This window comes from Typopeltis vanoorti, chromosome 26, assembly GCF_054136105.1.
Source record: "Typopeltis vanoorti isolate ZY-2024b chromosome 26, IOZ_Tvanoo_1.0, whole genome shotgun sequence".
NCBI lineage: Eukaryota > Metazoa > Arthropoda > Arachnida > Uropygi > Thelyphonidae > Typopeltis > Typopeltis vanoorti.
Window position 1 is genome coordinate 6,544,295 of NC_143574.1, and position 20,602 is coordinate 6,564,896.

At 35.1% G+C, this 20,602-nt stretch overlaps 1 protein-coding gene across 1 annotated transcript in view; it reads left to right on the forward strand.

The window, feature by feature from the left end:
• The window catches only part of LOC150092290 (glycogen debranching enzyme), a 461,626-nt gene that overhangs the window by 159,716 nt on the left and 281,308 nt on the right, over positions 1 to 20,602 (forward strand). Inside the window, exon 11 of the mRNA XM_090414998.1 lies at positions 6,874 to 7,037. Within this exon, the coding sequence (XP_090271124.1) occupies positions 6,874 to 7,037 (164 nt within the window). The remainder of the gene's footprint in view (positions 1 to 6,873; positions 7,038 to 20,602) is intronic.

Here is a 20,602-nt window from a genome sequence, read left to right on the forward strand (position 1 = left end):
GGTCATGTTGTACCATCATTTTCTATATTGGTTTAAGCCAATAAGAATATAATTTGGTTGGCTAAATCCCAAATTGCCAGCCCATCCTCATTCATTCAGTATCCAGGTAGATACCCAACAGGGTGCACCACGAGAAGATGAGGATTGGACATTAGGTCAGAAGCCCTGGTCGGTTCTCCTCATTCCTTTAAAGGCTATGTGGACGTCTCCTCTCAGTTATACAGTTTTGACCCTTAAGCACCTCCATTTGAATATCTTACATGTCAAATTGAAGCCTTTTGGCTCTATAGTTTAGTAATTTGATTATACACCTACTGAGAGAGAGTTCACTGGTTTTGAATTTAGCTTTCTGAAATAGGATTGCAATGGTATTTTGAGTGTTTTTCCTTTCTAGGTTTCTGCTTTATTATTATTATTCGTGACACCTCCAGGGAGTCGAAAGACTCATCGCAGGAGGACACCTACAACTGTCTCAACTACTACACCAAACCTCTACTATGAATCATCTCCATCAATGCCATCTACCACCCACCTCCACCACTTATCTTTGATGAGAACCAATAGTTGAAAAAAAAACAGGACCAGTGAAACCTAATTTAAGTGCTAGTAAAAAGGAAATATGGGCTCCTAGGCAGAACTTGTATTCTTTTAAGTTTTGTAAATCAAGGCAACTCAAATACCAATGGTTATAATTTCGCAAGCTTCTCTAGTAAATTTTCAAAACTTTTTTTAAGTTTCTTTTTATATTTGGCTATAACATATGGGTGGATACATAATGTCCTCCATTTTAATATCTATTTCAGTTTTGATATCACCTTTATTGTCTGTAATTGCTTTCGCAGTACTATTTATTTATTTTTTTTAGAAGCTCCTTTTATAGGCTTCATGATATCTGATGGACTACATTTAAATGGTTTTGGAGTTAGATATTTAGAAAAATTATTCTTTAGTAAGAGTTTGGAAATGCAAAACCAGAAATGTGAAGCATGTGTCTGGTCACTCCTGTGATAAATGAGCATGTATACAGAAATGATTATCAATGCTGAATTGTGATTTCACAGGTTTCCAATTTGAATGGGGGGTGGTAATGACATTACACAAGGGTAATTGTGGGCACAAGGGGACGTTGAAATGCATGTTCATGAATGCAACACATCAGGAATAAGGGAGAGAAGTTTTTGGCATTGGTCAGTTTGACTTGACCAAAAATTATAGACATCATGAGACCTGGGCAACAGAAATGATATAGTTACAGGGATAGAATATAAAAGGTATTGCTGATGATGATAGTAGCTGAAGAATTATAACAAATAAATAAATAAATAAATAAAAGTTAAAGAGGATTTTAGGTCTGCGGAGATGGTTCATCTGAGGCTGTCTGGTATCAGATAGAAGCCAATAGGACAAAATATATTGTTGGGTGCTGTTAAAGACTAGGGGTTCCACAGGAAAATGTTGATATCATGTATCCGCAGATTAGCACAATGAGTGCAGGCCAAACAATTATTATGGGAGACTTTGACTATGGGGACATAGATTAGAGGGAAGAAAGGGACCATGGCAAGATAGACGTGGAATTTATACAGTTGCTAAGGGATAATTTCATGAGACAACATGTTATAGAGGGGACAAGGGGTTTGAGAGTGTTGGATCTGATAATAGCATCAGAAGATATAACCATAACCAAGGTACGCACTCTGCCTCTAATTGGGGGAAAGTGACCATGAAGTCTTGTTTTCAGAAGTTGTCAGACATGTGGAATTCTCTATCAAGAAAAGGTTTATGTTAAACTATAAGCTGGTAATTATGATAGATTTATGGATCATCTTGAAGCAATGCCATGGCTTGAGAAGCTACCAAAAAAAAAAAAAAAAAATGTCAGTGCATGGGATGTGGTCAGAGATTGTTTGAGAGAAACACTATCAGACTGCATGCCTAAGGTCAGGAAAATAAACCAAGTGGTAATTAAGTGGGGAGTAGAGATATAAAGTAAGATCTGAAAAAACAGAAAACACTGTGGAGGGAATATAAAGAAAAAAGTGATCAGCCTGTTCATGAGCAGTACAAAGTACAAGAAAAAAGGATAACTAGTTTGGTAAGAAATACTAAATCAGATTATGAGAGAAAATTAGCTAAGCAGGCCAAAGAAAACCCAAAAGAGTTTTTTCATTATGACTATTGGAGGATGACTTTAAACAATGCTCATGATAAGAAAGTGACAGAGGCAAAAGAAATAATTGAGTTGCTGAGTGATCATTTTGCAAAGGTGTATCAACCAGGTGGTGACTTTACAGTTGTTGAACTGACAGAGACACATGTGAAAATTTAGCTAATGAAGAGGAGGTGTTCAGCATATTGAAAAATATGATTGACAACACAGCAGTGGGACTGGATAGCATGTCAGCCCATGTACTGAGTGTATGTGCAAGAGAATTGGCATTGCCTCTGATGAAGCTGTTCAATCTAAGTCTCAGTTCTGATAGGACTCAAGCAGAGTGGACAGAAGATAAGATAGTTCCATTGCATAAAGGTGGCTCCAAGACAGAGGTGGAAAACTACAGATCCATTAATATATCAGGAGTGGTTGTTACAGTATTGGAAAAGTTAGTTAAAAGTAAAATCCAACATATAGGGATTCAATACACTATAGTGCAATACTGGCAACTCTACCATTATAGAGTTACCAGTGTTGCAGCCTTATGTGCCAGCAGGCATGGAAAACATTGATGGTGATGATGGAGAGCATGGCTTTATAAAGAGTAGATTCTGTCTTAGTAATTTATTCACATTTTATAATAAAGTGACAGCAGAATTGGATAAAGGAAATAGCTACACCATGATACTGTTGAACTTTGCAAAGACATTTGATGGAATATCACATGGAAAACTATTACAAAAGTCAGAGCAAATGGGAATGGATTTGAGGCTGGCAGCATGATTGTGGGAGGGGGAATGACAAACAGAGACCAGAGAGTAGTATATGGTGGAGTGGAATTTAGAAGATTGAGGGTGACTAGTGGAGTACCTCAGGTTCTGTTCTAGGGCCACTATTTAATTTGTATATCAGTAATATAGGGAAAGATTTAAGCAGGGATATTCAGTTTGCTGATGATGCAAAACTGGGGAGAGCAATAGTGGCCCTAGAACAGGGCCACTATTGCTCTCCCCAGTAGTAGTATCCTTTAGTAGTATCCTGCAAGATGATTTAAATCAATTGGCATTGTAGGAAAAAGATAATTATTGTCATTTTAATGTGCAAAATGTACGGTTGAGGCTACGGACTTGGGAATAATGATGGAAAGAGAGTTTGAAGATCAGAAGGCATACTGCAAAAGTTGAAATGGCTCAAAGGATTATGATGTTGAAAAACATGCTAACACTTAAAAATATGGAAGTTATTATCCCTCTTTATACGTCTGTATAATTCAGCTGTATCTTGACTACTGTGCACGGATTTGGTCACTTGGGTATCTTGGGACTAGGAGGTGGGGAGAGGATTCTGAGATGGGTGACTAAGTTGGTGACAGGTCTGTGAATTGTTCCCTGTGAAGATAGGTTGAACGTTTGTGGGTTACAAAGTTTAGTTGATAGGTGGAAAAAGAGGGGACATGATAAAAACTTTTAAAATATTAATGGAAATTTATTAAATTGATGCAAAGGAAATTTTTGAGCCTTCCTTGAATTCTTTCTTTGAGACTTGAAGCAATTAGAATACTTGTGAATTGGTTACTAGTCAAAGCACCAGGTGACATCTTGAGCAACTAAGCTTGCTTTTTTTTTTTTTAAAGTAAATAGTGGAAAAATATAGTTTGAGAGGAAAGAGTCACTTCCTCACCCTCAAATTGCTCTAATGGCACTTGGGGGGGGGGGTAAGAAGTTAGAGAAAGTAGAGGAAAGAAGAGTAGAAGACCAGTCTACTGTGATAATATACCAAGTTCATATTGTAGGAAGTAAGTTGGTCTAGCTTGGGTATCTCAGGTTTTCCATGACCATATTCACCAGTGTGAGTAAAAAGAAATAGTGATATCTTAAAGGAACTTGAGGTGACATCTGATTTAGACTACATCGATCTTTATAGTGTGAGATGGAGACAACATACAGAAAGAATGAGAGAAGGAAGACTCCCCAGAGAGATAGAGATATCGACCTCAAGGGAGAAGGAATAGAGGACGATCTTTGAAAAGATGGGAAGAGACTGTAACAAGCCATTGGGTCTATTACTAGAAAGGAAGAAGAAAGGAGTTTTTCAGTATATCACAAATGGTCAGAGAACTTGGAGCCTTCTGTGGAAGTTGTGTAAGCATGTGGTTAGTAGGGGTGTGCAGACCAGGTGTTTTGCATAGAGAGAGAGAGAGAGAGAGAGAGAGAGAGTGGTAAATAAGTGGAATGGATTGCAGAATTAGTTGCGAGTTCCCTGACAGTGAGTGAGTGAATTTAAGGAGAGGTATGATAGGTTTTGTGTGTATAATAGTTTGAGTCTCCCATGATGAGTCTATGGACTCCATAGAAATACTGTATAATAATAACATTTTTCTTCCATATTCTTACCAAAGTCCTCTCATGACTATCATATAGCTTAGCTCTCTTACATTGTTTTCTTATACTCTCTGAGCATCTGTAAGCTTACTTGTTGGAAACTTTTGATACAGTTCTGATTTTTATGATTTTTCTATCCTTACAAACAACTTCACCACATGCCTTTCTGGCCGAATCAGTCAATGTTTTCTTCTGAACCTGTTATTGAGATGCTGAAGTTTGGTTCTTGTTTTCAAATCCTTTCATTTTTTTGTTGAATAGTATTTGTATAGTTTGGTCTTCACTTCACCTGTAAAAGCCACTTGATTTTTTATTTCTTTTTTTTATGTATTTTTCTTTTTGATGTGATATTTATTTTTCATTTGTTTAAAAGTAAGTGATCACTTCCAATTTTATATCTTCTGTATAAAGCATTCTGAACCTGCTTGAAGATATCAGCAATAACATAATCATTTAGACTTTCTTTTTTATTTTGTTTTCTCTCCATGTGAATGTGTGTACATCTTTATGTGAAAAATGGTGTTAGTGATGACTATTCTGTTATGAACAAAAATCCACAGATCCTCTCCATGATTGTTAGCTTTGTCCTTTTCTCCAGACTTTCCCAAAGCATTTATATATGACTTGGATTCATTTCCTGCCCTGCGGTTCATATCTCCATTAAGAACCAGCTTTTCCGTTTTTTTTTTTTTTTTCTTTATGTCAGAAGTTTTCTCTGATGATTCAAAAAATTTATCCACTTCTTCCTTAGTAGAACCTTATTTGGGAACATGCCATTGTCTAGTCCCTCATTTTGAAATTTCCCCATGTAACTCTACTTGAAATTAACTAATAGTCAAGAGTTGTGTTGAATACAGTTAGAACTCTTTCCCTTTGCTTATTACTCCTGCCTGAATATAACATCCTATATTTATTGTTTATCAGGATCTTCAGTTGTTTTATTCTTCTTTGTCTCATTAACATCAGTTACGTCAACTTGATATTTCTCTAGTTTTTCTGCAAGTTCAGTTTGCCTACTGTTAATGCTCTTTATGCTGACAGTACCTATTTTTGATTCTTCTGACATTGTGTTTGATCCAGTAGTTGACTTTTTCATTAGTCTTGATTTCCTGACTAAAGCAGTGGCATTGTTGATAAACTAAGGCAGTGCCCTAGCTAGCATTAAATTTCATCATGTTATTATTTTGTGACACATCCAAGAAGTCCAAAGACTCATTAAGGGAGGGCACCTCCTCTAAAAGTCTTGGTTTCCACCACTCAAATCCACCAACTACACTGAACTGCCACTGCCGTCATATACACCAATGCCATCTACTGCCACCCCCACCACTAGTATTTTTTGTCTGTAAATTTTGTGTGTTCTGAAGGCTGATTTTCTGTATGCAGGATGAAAAACCTGAGATCAGCTAAACAAGATGGCACAGTACTACAAAGGCACTGTACCATCTTGTTTGTTTCTGGTTCATTTGCCTTCATTTTCAGTACCAAGTGGATACCTACTAATGGGACATACTGTACAAAGGTGCAAATTGGTCATTGTCAGAAGCTGTAGTCAGTTCTTCACATTCCTTAAAGGTTATGTAGAGCTCTTCTTCCAATTATTTGGCTTTTTGCCTTAAGCTACCCAAGAAAACTATTTTTCATCTTACAAAGAAAATTATGATACTTTAAATTTCTTGACTTATTCTGGTCTGTTAGCAGATTTTGGACTTATATCCACTTCTCTGTGGTGTACTTATGAGATCTACTGAGACATTTTAATTCCATAGCAAACCTTATATTTTGTACTTGAGTATTGTAAGACTCCTTTGGTATTTAAATACAGCTGAGGTAAATGAAATAATATGCATTTTATTTTCTTCTTGGATTAAGTTAATTATAAAATTATGTAATTTGAGATGTAGCATGTGTTTTTATTTACTCTGAAAGTAAATTATATGACAAGAAATTAAATTCTTGTTTATTCCTCTACCCAAGCATGAGCAAACAGGAGTTTGTTTATAGTATCTTCATTATTAAGCTACTTATGCAATATATACATCGTAAAGAGAAACTATGCTGTTCATTTGGGATGGACAATTTAATATCAAGTCAACAGTTTATATACACACACACTTACAAGTAATCTAGTTGTAAAATCATTTCGCATATCACATGCAACCTTTTGTTTGGTCCTGCTTGGGTAAAGGATTTAACAATATAATTTATTGTTCAGTACAATTTGAAATTTGCGACATTTATTTCTTTAATTTTAACCATGGCTTAGTTCCATATGTTATGCATAACTTAAACAAAATTTGAAAATAACTAATTAAGATCTTTAAATGATTATTTTAGAAGCAATGAGTGCTGGTGATGCTCATGAATTGGGTCGTTTAGTATATCGATTTGGAGGAGAGTCAGTGGGAGCATTTATTCAACCACCACTTCGACCTTTGGTCCCAGATATTGCACATGCAATATTTTTAGACTTAACTCATGATAATCCTTCTCCTATTCAGGTAATTGTTTTTCAGAATATAATTGTACATTCTATCATTTTAAATAACATTTTCAAGTTAAAGTATAAGTGTTTCTAATTTTCTTCCCTTCTTTTTTTCAACAATAGCTTGCATTTAATGGTTGATCTAGCCTTTATTCATTTTTGTTAGGAGGAGTAATTGACATATGGGGCTAGCCATTTGGAAATATTTATCATTTTATATATATATAATGTGTTAAAGATACCAAGTATATATATACACACAATGACTATTACCGAGAGAAAAGATGGCAAGATATATTTAACAAGATACTACTAGTTTACTAGTTTCGTTACAAGAACATCATCAGGTATCATTACTCAAAGAAATATATAAAAAATTACAGACTTAAAATTGTACTAACAGAACAAGTGAAAAACAGTAGCATGTTTGAAAAAATGCAAGTATGAGTTCCATACAAACGAATACTACGCGCTGTCGCGAGTGCGCCAGTACTGAACAGAAGCAACGTGTGCGTCCGAGAGATTGTAACTCAGGCTGTTGTTGATATGAGAGGAATCTAGAGAAATTTCTCTTGATTCAACAATCTTTCTTTCGAGTTCATCGTAGCACACATGGATATTAGCAGTTTGAGTCCAGTTTACAATGTGCTGGCGGCCTTCGTCTGAGTTAGCAGAAAAGAGAACGTGGCTAGAGAGAGCGCTAGCTCTAGTCCTGTTATAGGAAATATCTCTACGGTGTTCATCCAAACGTAGAAGGATGGATTTAGCAGTCTGTCCATAATATGGCTTTCTGCAATCACATAAAATCTTGTAGACTCCTGGAAACTGAGTAGGAAGATGTTTCTGTTTAAGTTTGCAAAGTAATGAAAGAAGTTTTGGAAACATAGTGTAGCACGTTTTGAAGTTAAATTTCTTGAGAATCTTTGCCAGTTTTGGTGAAAGAGAGCTGATGTAAGGCAAGGAGATGAAGGCTCTTGGGGGAGGGGGATCTTCAGCAGTAGTTGAGTGCCTGGGGGAAAGAAATTTGTCAATCTTCTTTGGAGAGAAGCCATTGTTAATAAACGTTTTTTTAAGAAAACTGAGTTCATTTATAATTTCTGTTTCTTCGGTAAGTAATGATTTGGCTCGGTTAGCTAAAGTTGAAATGATACCACATTTTTGTGGAGGATAATGATGGGAGGAAGCATGAAGGTCTGTCAGTATGAGTAGTCTTTCTAAAAATTGAGATTTTAATGTTCTCAGCACATCTGGTAAGTTTGAGGTCTAAAAACTTCGTTCATTACTTTGCAAACTTAAACAGAAACATCTTCCTACTCAGTTTCCAGGAGTCTACAAGATTTTGTGTGATTGCGGAAAGCCATATTATGGATAGACTGCTAAATCCATCCTTCTACGTTTGGATGAACACCGTAGAGATATTTCCTATAACAGGACTAGAGCTAGCGCTCTCTCTAGCCACGTTCTCTTTTCTGCTAACTCAGACGAAGGCCGCCAGCACATTGTAAACTGGACTCAAACTGCTAATATCCATGTGTGCTACGATGAACTCGAAAGAAAGATTGTTGAATCAAGAGAAATTTCTCTAGATTCCTCTCATATCAACAACAGCCTGAGTTACAATCTCTCGGACGCACACGTTGCTTCTGTTCAGTACTGGCGCACTCGCGACAGCGCGTAATAGTATTCTTTTGTATGGAACTCATACTTGCATTTTTTCAAACATGCTACTGTTTTTCACTTGTTCTGTTAGTACAATTTTAAGTCTGTAATTTTTTATATATTTCTTTGAGTAATGATACCTGATGATGTTCTTGTAACGAAACTAGTAAACTAGTAGTATCTTGTTAAATATATCTTGCCATCTTTTCTCTCGGTAATAGTCATTAAACTTATTTTATAATATTCCAACCGAGTAAAAATGAATTCTTCTAATATATATATATATATATATAATTGATGAGACCTCAATAAAGGTCAAAACCGGTCTGGGTAGTGGCCCCTTGCCTTTAATACAAAACACCATACATCCCCTTCTTGGAGATGTGTTTTGTCATTAACGGTAAATATTAAGATTAGTGATCAGAGCTTATGCCACCTTTACCACGAGTTGCCTTGGTCTTGCACTACCTGTAGGATCAGTTAGACTTGCATCACTTGCAGGCGCAAACTTGACTTGTTTGTCTGTTTGCTTACTTGGGGAATGGAGTAAAACCAGGTTTAAAATTGCTTGGTATTTTTAACATATACAGGGTGTTCGGGATAAATTTGACAGTTTCGTAAGGAAAAAGAAAATCTTCTTTGTATCTATTAAATTTAATGAATTGACAAAAAAACATTACAGGCAGAGTTAATTACAATACTATCAACAAGATTTACTCAAAATAACCACCATTAGCATCGATCACAGCTTCAATTCTGCTTCGGAACCTCGAACAAGCTGATGCTACAGTCTCCCTGGGAAGGGCCGCAAAAACTGTTTTAATTTTATCCATTAACTGGGCTTTTGTATTACTGGAAGTGCGATTGGTGTCTTTTTCAACTGCGCCCCATACAAAATAATCCATGGGGTTAAGGTCTGCGGAGTTTGGAGGCCAAACATTTGGACTGGTGAAGTCGTAGAAATTTTCAGACAACCATTTTTGACTTTTCCCAGAGGTGTGGCAAGGGGCCGAATCCTGCTGCCATACATACGGCCTACCATTGGCTACCCTTGTTATCCAGGGCTTGACTACAGTTAGCAACTCCACGAACAAAGCCCGAATTCCAATGCCAGGGTTCTTCAACACCTGTTCCTGCAGATTTGCGAGGAATTCTGCTGTACGAATGCAATCAGATCGTCTGCTAGGGATCTTTCTTCTTGCTACATCCTCGTAGTCACCATTGCAAGTCTCTAGTTCATGCCTGATTGTTTTTACTATATTCAGGGAGCATTGGGCAGCAGTCGTAATATCCTTATTTTGATGGCGGGCACGAATCATCATGATACAAGTTATTCTCTTCCATGATTCAGGTGGGTTCCAGCTATCCATCCTTTCTGACATCTTGTATATGAATGAAGAAGGGTCCAAACTTTTAAATGAAGAGAAGTGTGTGTTAATACATGTAACTTACGGAAAAATATAATTAATTATAAATATGTCAAATTTATAATTTGATATATCCCGAACACCCTGTATATACAGGGTGTTCGGGATAAATTTGAAGAAGGGTCCAAACTTTTAAATGAAGAGAAGTGTGTGTTAATACATGTAACTTACGGAAAAATATAATTAATTATAAATATGTCAAATTTATAATTTGATATATCCCGAACACCCTGTATATACAGGGTGTTCGGGATAAATTTGACATATTTATAATTAATTATATTTTTCCGTAAGTTACATGTATTAACACACACTTCTCTTCATTTAAAAGTTTGGACCCTTCTTCATTCATATACAAGATGTCAGAAAGGATGGATAGCTGGAACCCACCTGAATCATGGAAGAGAATAACTTGTATCATGATGATTCGTGCCCGCCATCAAAATAAGGATATTACGACTGCTGCCCAATGCTCCCTGAATACAGTAAAAACAATCAGGCATGAACTAGAGACTTGCAATGGTGACTACGAGGATGTAGCAAGAAGAAAGATCCCTAGCAGACGATCTGATTGCGTTCGTACAGCAGAATTCCTCGCAAATCTGCAGGAACAGGTGTTGAAGAACCCTGGCATTGGAATTCGGGCTTTGTTCATGGAGTTGCTAACTGTAGTCAAGCCCTGGATAACAAGGGTAGTCAATGGTAGGCCGTATGTATGGCAGCAGGATTCGGCCCCTTGCCACACCTCTGGGAAAAGTCAAAAATGGTTGTCTGAAAATTTCTACGACTTCACCAGTCCAAATGTTTGGCCTCCAAATTCCCGAGACCTTAACCCCATGGATTATTTTGTATGGGGCGCAGTTGAAAAAGACACCAATTGCACTTCCAGTAATACAAAAGCCCAGTTAATGGATAAAATTAAAACAGTTTTTGCGGCCCTTCCCAGGGAGACTGTAGCATCAGCTTGTTCGAGGTTCCGAAGCAGAATTGAAGCTGTGATCGATGCTAATGGTGGTTATTTTGAGTAAATCTTGTTGATAGTATTGTAATTAACTCTGCCTGTAATGTTTTTTTGTCAATTCATTAAATTTAATAGATACAAAGAAGATTTTCTTTTTCCTTACGAAACTGTCAAATTTATCCCGAACACCCTGTATATATATATATATATATATATATATATATATATATATACACACACATACACATTATATATATACATATATATATACACACACATACACATTATATATATACATATATATATACACACGCACACATTATATATATGTATATATATGCACAACATGCATGCATAAACATACAGCTGGAACTTTAGCGCGGACTCCAATTTAAACTATGTTATTATTATGTAATGTTTCTGTCTGATTATTATGTATAATTCTTTGTACTACTTTGACACCTAAAGAAGTTGGTTTACCAACGAAACTAGTAGTGTCCCCGTTGAACCTTATTTTTTATAATTCTCGGTGTATTAGTCATTCAAATTAAATTAGTAAATATATATAATGTATATATATATAAAATTTAAATTGTTCTTTGATAATATTTTAATTTTTTTGTTTCTTTTAAATTTTTCATATTATTTAAAAAATGCATATAGAAAAATTTCTTCTTGTTTATTATACAGTTTATTATACAATATTCTTAGTGCAGTTTTTATACTTTTGATCAAAAGTATCACTTACAGAGTTGCAATAAATATCATTTGAAAGTATAACTATCAGAATTTTTGATGCTTGAATATTATTATTTCACTACATTTTTCTTATTTTTCTTTAGACTGGTGTGATTGAAGATGGCAAATGTTGAAGAAAAAGTCAGTTGCGTCCTGTGGCTTGCTGAACTGAAGTCCATAACAGCAGTAAGAAAAAAATTCTCTGCCCATTATAACAAGGAGACTCCCCACAGAAATTTAATTAATAAATGGATGAAAAAATTCAAAGAAACTGGGTCAATTCATGACAAGCCTAGATCAGGGAGGTGTTCATCAAGGGAAGCGAATGTGGTTGAAATCAAAAAGGCATTTGATAAGAGTCCGAAGAAAGTGCAATGTGCTGTTGTGAGTTAAACGTACCAAAAACCACAGTGCACAGAATTCTAACCAGACAACTCCATGAACATGCTTACGAAATTACGACTGTTCAAATTCTACAAGAAGAGGATTATTATCCCAGGTTCGATTTCTGGGATTAATCCCAGTTGACAACCTGTGATGATAATCCCAGGTTGTCAACTGATGAAGACACAAATAGAAAATGACACAGATGTTATTGACATCTTGACTTTTTCAGATAAAGCAACATTCTACATAAGTGGGAAAGTTAACCCATCGCAATTACTGCATTTAGGGTACAGAGAAGCTTTAGGAAATGTGGCAATACAAAAGAGACTCACCAAAGGTTAATGTGTGGCGCTCTATTAGGAGGTGTTGTATTATCAGGCCATTCTTTTTCGATGCGCCCACTGTCAGGGAGTGAATCTTATTTAGCAATGCTTCAGAATTTTTATATTCCTGAATTAAAGAGATCAAATCTTATGAATAAAACTATTTTCCAACAGGATGGGACCCCCTGTCACTATGTGACACTGGTACAAAAGTCTCTGGATGACAGGTGGATCAGTAGAGGAGCTGCTCCAGAGGAGTTTTTGTTTTATTTTATTTTTTTTTTTTTTTAAGTTAAAAAAAAAAAAAAAAAAAACTCAGAATTTAACAAAAAAAAAAAAAAAGGGAAAAATCACAGCTATTAGAAAATCAGAATTCTGATATAGGGAGAAGAGAAAGAAAAAAAGAATTTGGAAAGTGAATATCTGTGACCATTGAAGTTTCTAAGAATAATAATAATAAATTTTATCAATAATCATACTGGTTGCATTACTTTTTCTTCTTACGCTTTCACGAACCAGTAAGGTTCTTAGCTGACTTCACAATTGTGACCATCTTGAGGATGAGGTGGTTGGACCTATGCCTCCTAGTGTGTCTTATGTCTGTAGCTGCGTGTGTTTACGGGGCTGGTTTGCCCATTCTGGGAGATGAGAAACCTCAGTTTCCAGGTGAAAAAAAACTCTTCCTCCATATGAGACCGGCTAACTCACCTTTAGTTGAAAGAAATCAGATAAAGGTTCCTCAAGTCTTGGATGGGAATCGAACCCAGGTATTTCTGACTAAAAGGCTTCGTCTATACCTGTGCTTCCCAAACTTATGGATGTAAAGGTCCCCCCCCCCTTGGAAAAATTAAAATATTTCACGGCTCCATCGAAAGAAAATTGTAATACAGACATATATTATTATAATATTTATTGTATTTGTATTCAATACAAAACATACGCAGCGAATATCGCAAAAATCAAATGCAAATATTACATTTTTAACATCTTATGTACACATTTGACATGGCACACACTTAGCCTTAAAATATTTTTAAATTTGTTTTCATTATTTCACGACCCCCTCAACAAAACTAACAGCCCCCAAGGGGTCCGCGACCCACAGTTTGGGAAGCGCTGGTCTATACCAACTGAGCTACAAAGGCTCTTGGTTGCATTACGCCTCATTCATATTACTCTGTTCACTAATCTTTCATTTCAAAGATAGAAAATAGCATTCCCTATCAAGCACAGCAACCTGTCTTTGCATCTAACCAAAATGTTGTTAATAATAATTCTATTATTAACATTATTTTGTTAATGATCAATATGGAATATAACAAAATTTCATTCTTAGGATCTCTCTTGATATTTGTTAATTCATTTCAATTTTTGTTTTAATTGGGCCATTTGTTGTAACAGTATTGTATGTTTATTGTATACCAGACAAAAATGAGTACAAGTTTCATACAAGCTGCACTAACTTTTGAAGCACTTCATTATGGCAAAATAATGGAAACTACTACCATGCTGGAGTAACTTTAAACTAATTTTGACACACTTTTCCAATGATGAGGTTGCTTAAGGGATCAGGATATCTCCATATAGTATTTTAAGGAATTTTCAGGAATTGAAAACTGAACAAGAATTGACCTAAGGGCCAATCCTCACCTTTGAGTGTGTTTCATTCCATTAGTAAGTATCGACTTAGATACTGAATGAAATGAGTTTGCAGTTTGGTGTTTATCCAACCAAATTGTATTCTTCTTATGCTGCTATCTTCTATCGAAGGTCAGCGACCATCCTGGCATTCTTGCCTTAATTGGAGCAGTTGTGCACTGCTCTTTCCTGTCTGTGTCTTGATGTTGTCAAACCATGATATTCTTTTTCTTCTTCTAGTTCCTTTGCCATCAATTCTTCCTACCAAAATAGTTTGTAGAAATTGGTATTTGCTGTTTCTCATTATGTGGCCAAGATATGATGTTTTTCATTTCTTTATTATTTGTACAAGATCTTTAGCTTTGCCAATGGATTTTAAGACATCTTCATTGGTAATTTTTTCTGTCCATGATATCTTTAGCATTCTTCTATATAGCCACATCTCAAAGGCTTCAATTTTCTTGATGGTTGTCGCCTTCGATGTCCATGTTTCAACTCCATAGAGCAGAATAGGCCACACGTAGCATTCAGCACCTGACTTCCATGTTTAGGTCTTTATTGCAGACGTATATATGATTTAGCTATATTAGCTAAATCAAAAGACAATGATGGTTCAATATAATGAAATATGCCAGCTAGGAATTTCCCAGTTAAACATCTCTGCTGTTTTTGTCAAGGAATGCCAGGTGAAAGTCAGCTACCGAAGCAAACTCGAGCTGTACATCACCATAATTGAAGATGGGGAAGATCAATCAAAAATGGGTGGTTACAATTGGTTACAATTGGTTACAAGGAGTGGAAGTGGTAGAGGAATTAGTGAAGTACTGCATCAATATAATTGGTGTTACTGAACTGTACAAACTGTACATCAAACTCAAATTGTACACTGCCATAATTGAAGATAGGGAAGATCCACTTAATAGGTAAAATCAATTGAAAATGAGTGGAAGTGGTAGAAAAACTACCACATCAACATGATTAGCATTACTGGATGAACAAAGAAGATTCATCTTCTTTTTCATTCAGTAAAATAATCTCATCTGTTTTTCAAAACAGATGAGATTATTTTGAGTAACAACTACAAGATGTTATTATTCAGGCAGTTATCAGTTTAAAGAAGAAAAGAAAAGAGAAGCAGCTGTATTTAATGTTAAACATGAACATAATTTTAAATGGTCAGCAGATTCATGTAGAACAACATGGGTAAAGCTAAAAATGGGGAATTGGATAATGAGATTTATATGTGCATATAGTACCACAGATGGTTCTACTAAAAAAGGTGTGGAGGATTTTTTTTTTTTTTTTAGAGAAGGCACCTGACATGTAAAAGAAATAATTGCTTCTTGTTGGATATCAAAACGGCAGAGCAGGAAGTAAATACCAGGCATATTGAAACTTTTGAGAAAATTTTGAAGAAAAGAGCAGAGCTAATAATATTGGCCAGGAAAGAAATGGACTAGTCATCACTTACGTTATATTCCAACATAAAGATGTGCACAAATTTACATGAAGAGAAGATAATTAGTAATTACCAAGAAATATGACAAATTCTCATTAACTTTGTTGATAGTGATATCTTAATGCTGGTCAAGGCACAAAACTCTATGGGAGGTTTGAAATAAGAAGTGATGGTCATTTAGTTTGTAGCAGAATAAAAAGGAATTTCATTTTGAGAGACAAAAACATGTACAAAATTTTGAAAAGGAATCATAGTTGAGCAACTTTTAGAGGCGAACTTTTTTTTATGATTCAAAGTTACAAATATTATTCAAGAAAAAAAAAATCAGTGTTTGAAAGTAAGAACCAAACCTTGGAGTCTCATTAGCAAACATCAATTCATCTATGGAGAAGTGAAGTTGTTTGCAATCAAGGAGAAATCAGAACTCGATGGTGGGCTCAGGAAGTTGAGCAGGCAGTCGAGGAAAAGAAGCATATTGAAAGTTATATGTGCTATAAGTGCCTCTCAGAGCAAATGTTGAATGTGCATGTGCTCTGAGAGGATATAGAAAAAGAAATTGTATGAAAGCAAAGCAGTTTACAAAAATAGCTAAACAACAATTATGGTAAAACTCTGGTAAGAGGATAGAAGATAAATATCAGGAGGGTAGCAAAATATTCTGTTGGCTATTGAAAGGCTTAAAAATGTTAAAAATGGAGAAAAGATCAGTGTAAAAGGAATCAGAGGATGATAAATAGACCAAACTGAAGATAAAAGATATTCTTGATGTCTGGAATAATTACCTTGAAAGATTATTAAAGGAAACAAGTTGTGACTGAGCAGTGGTAGAAATAATCAAGAGGAATATTGAAATGACTAATTTTCCTCCATTTTCCTTAGTTTTCAGAGGCAAGTTACCACTAGGAAGAATTTGTAATGTTGTCTCTAGACAAATACTCAAATATGCCTTCCTTGAATTTAATTCTGCTAACTGTAAATCCTGTAGAGGTAATTCATCCTCCCAATCCAGAGTGGTATCACAAAGTTTGCCCTTGCACGGCTTACTACTTTTTTTTAGGAAAAGGATACATCTGCCCTATGCATTTTTGGCCAACAGTTTTTGATGTTGTATTTCTTATAAACAGCCTGAAACATTGGTTGCACTTACCTAGAAACATATTGCCATGAAGTGTGATTTTATTTCTTGACTACTTGTATAATAACTATAACACTTTTTTTTTTTTTTTTTTTTGAATGTTAGTCAAGTGAGTTTTAATTTATCGTCCTACATGTTTCACCAATTTTTGCTATCGGCATCTTCAGGGAATATAATTGGTAAGCTATATGAACGTAACAGACTAGGTTTTAACTGACAGTTCTAATTCATACAAAATTAGTATTGTGCGAGACAATGCGCGTGTCTCGGGAACATCATTTATTTGTTACGAGACATAATATAATTGGCGTGAAAGTTCATTTCTTTGATGCTTAATGATCTAATTAAAGCTTTCCAAATTTCCAATAGGATTAGACCTTGATTCTTATTTAGGTTTCCTGTTGAACTGGCGACCGTAGCAGCCTCCTTGAAGGTTCTGGAATGGTAGTTCTCTTCTATATAGGGCATATGACTCTTATCCCACTCAATGAGATGGTTTGTAGAGGCAAAGTGGCAAGAAAGGCCTGAAATATCTTGTCTGTTGTTTCTGACATATCCTATGCACCCCTTCTGTCTCGTTTCGAAGCTTCTAGAGATCTGACCAACGTAACTAACACCACAGGAGCAAGGTATATTATATTCTCCAGAGTACTTGTGGAATGGATGAGGGTCTTTCAGTGATCTTATTATATACTCTGGAGTATATAATATACCTTGCTCCTGTAGGATTAGACCTACAGGAGCTATTGAAGAAGAAGCTTCGAAGCTTCTTCTTCAATAGCTTCTTTGAAGAGGTTTGAGGAGTTAAAGAGGAATTTTCCTACTGAATGTTCTGGGAAAGATTTATATAAGCATACTTGAGAAGAGGCTATGAAAAATAATCAAAGCAAAACAAACTTGGAGAAGTACAAGTCCAGTTTGAGCCAAATGGAGGTTGTCAGCATCAGATTTTTACTTGAAGACAGATAGTTGAGAAATCACAACTTGGAATATCTCAAGGATTTTTGTACTTATGTTTTGTAGACCTGGAAAAGGAAGATAATAGTCCCAAGAGATAAACCCAGCCCTTCAAAACACTACAATTATATAGTGTAGAAAGAACATCAGATTATGCAATACATCATTCATATTGAAATTGTAAGTTAGCAGTTCAGAATTGGAGATACATGAAGGCAGTTTGATGTAGAATTGGATGTAAGACAAGAATGCACATTATCTCCTCCATTATCCATCACCTTTATGATCACATTATGAAAGTAAGTGGTATTAGGCCTGATGTCAAAGTTGGAGATGTTAATCTCAACTCCAGTGAGTATCCAAATCTTTTTCTGGATAGTTTATATAAACTGAATAACTGCAGTAACAAATATGGCATAAAAATTAGCAGTAAAAAGACCAAAACTATGAAAATAGGCAGGAACATGGAAAACACTAACTACATTCTGAATGGAGAGCCTATAAAAAAAAAAGTAAAATATTTCAGCTATTCAGGCATACTTTTATAGTAAAAATAGAAAAGTAAATACGAAAATAGACATTCGAATAAGTATATCTGGTATGACAGGGAAATGGTTGATTTTATTTATTTTTTTATTTTTTTTGGAATGAGTAGAAATTGCCAAAACACTGAGTTATACAAGACAGTGTTAAGTCATTTAATCTAGGCATCTGAAAACTGGGTTACAAAATAAAACAGTGGATCGACCATAGATATTTTAGTTGAGAAAAATATGGTTAATATATACTTTGATAGCAGAATGGCATTAAAAATTAAAAAAAAAAAAAAATAAGAGATATTCTGAAGGAACTTACTTGCATTGTTTGCTTGTATGAAAGTTCTGCCCATATAAACAGAATGAGAAAGGAAACATAATATAGATGCTTTTCCTTTCTCATCTGTATTATGTTCTTCTTTATTTTTGTTCTTCTTTATTTTCCCTTCCATCCTGGCTTCAAACAAGTGAAACAAATTGAAGTGCCTTATAAAACCAAAATATAAGATTTTATGCTTTTGGTAGCTGCAACAAATAACCGAATAATTTGGAGGAAAATAATTGATAGGAAGTTACTAATCATTTAAACATATCATGTAGTGCTATCATAGCATCTTATTATGCCCATTGATAGTACGAGTACATATCAGGAATTTGATGATGATCTGTCACCTATAGAAGTTTCTAGTGGTTAAATTCTGAACGAATAACTTCCAGGGCCCTATACAAAATAACCAATTGTATTTTCCTTTGAATGCTATCTGGGGAAGCTCCAAACCTCCCCGTCCCTTTCATCATGCATTCATAATCAGGCGCATGTTGATATTGACTTTATATACACATTCAAAACTGTAAACAATTGTTGAATAATAACACAATAATGTAGGCATAATTACCGTAAAGGAAGAAAAGTCACGAAACAGAAAAATGTTCCTACAAATAACCAATTGCATTTACCTTTGAATGCGATCCACTCGTCGAGTGTCCTGCAAGTCAGCAAATCTTTCCTTTCATTCAGCATATTAATATTATTGCATTGTGACTGATGGGAATTTTGTGTTTCTGTGGATTCATTACAGACCGCTTTCTCTTCAGAAACTACACACGAACTATCATTACAAACTTGTTTTGTATTATCACTGTCATCCGAGTTATTTTTTCTGTTTAAAGAAGGTACCAATGTACTTATCCATAGTTGAAATACCATACTTACTTGAATATAACTCGCCCTCACATATAACTCACACCCTTGATTTTATTTTTTGAAAAAAGAAATTAAAAAGTTTCACGTATACTTCACACATGAAAAAAAGCTTAAATACATTCATGTCAGGCGATAGTAACTCGCTTGCAGCATTAAACAACACTCCCTCCCCAACAGCCGCTATATTGCAGAGGCAAGAAAAACAAGTACGTTTATTTTGTCAGTGAATAAGATATGAGTAGTCTATGTAATATATTTCTCAACAAATAGTACAATTAGAGACAACTGGGATAAAAATAACACTAATTAATAAATTACATGTCCCCTCATACGGAAACTATTCTGTATAGACTCGAGCAAAACCATATGTTATACCGGCAAACACAGTATCTAACTAAAAACTATAGTTAGATACTGTGATAGCAGCAATAAAATTCAACCGAACTTATTAAAATTCATAAACATGTTAAAACTAAGAAATATATATATAGTGATTAAGTTAAGGGGATAATACTCTCTGTCTGTTAAGTTAAGGGGGTAATACTCTACAACTCTCCATCTCCACTACTCAGTTCACCAACTACAGCAAACAGTATCATCTACACCAGTGCCATCCACTGGCCACCACCACCACTAGTATTTTCACAGACAATCACAAACATCCATGCTCACAAGAGGAATATATATATGTAGAGAGAGAGAAAAAGCAACATTTATATGTTCAGTATAGAACATTACTAACTTCTTGAATGCCATACCACTTCTACAGTGATTTGTAACAGACAAGTAGCTTAACTTATAGAAACCTAATTTTGGTAATGACAGTGCAGTTGATTCTTTCTCAGTAATCTCTTATTGTTATCTCTTCCTGAAGAGAAACAATTTCTTTTTCCTGCAAAAGAGGCAAACTAAAGACAGTATCCACTTTTAACAGACATAATATGGTAAATGTAATGAATCCAAAGTACTTAAATCTATCAGGCTAGTAATTCCAAACAAGCCAACTTGGCTTGCATTTTCTTGCTAGTTTGGCTTACAGGAGAAAAACGGGCAGAGAAACATGAGGGGTTTCTAGACATCTAGAAATCTAGTTTCTAGAAATCTTAACATCACTCTTTGAGATTGACTAATGTGCTTTAAATTGAAAAGTCATTCTA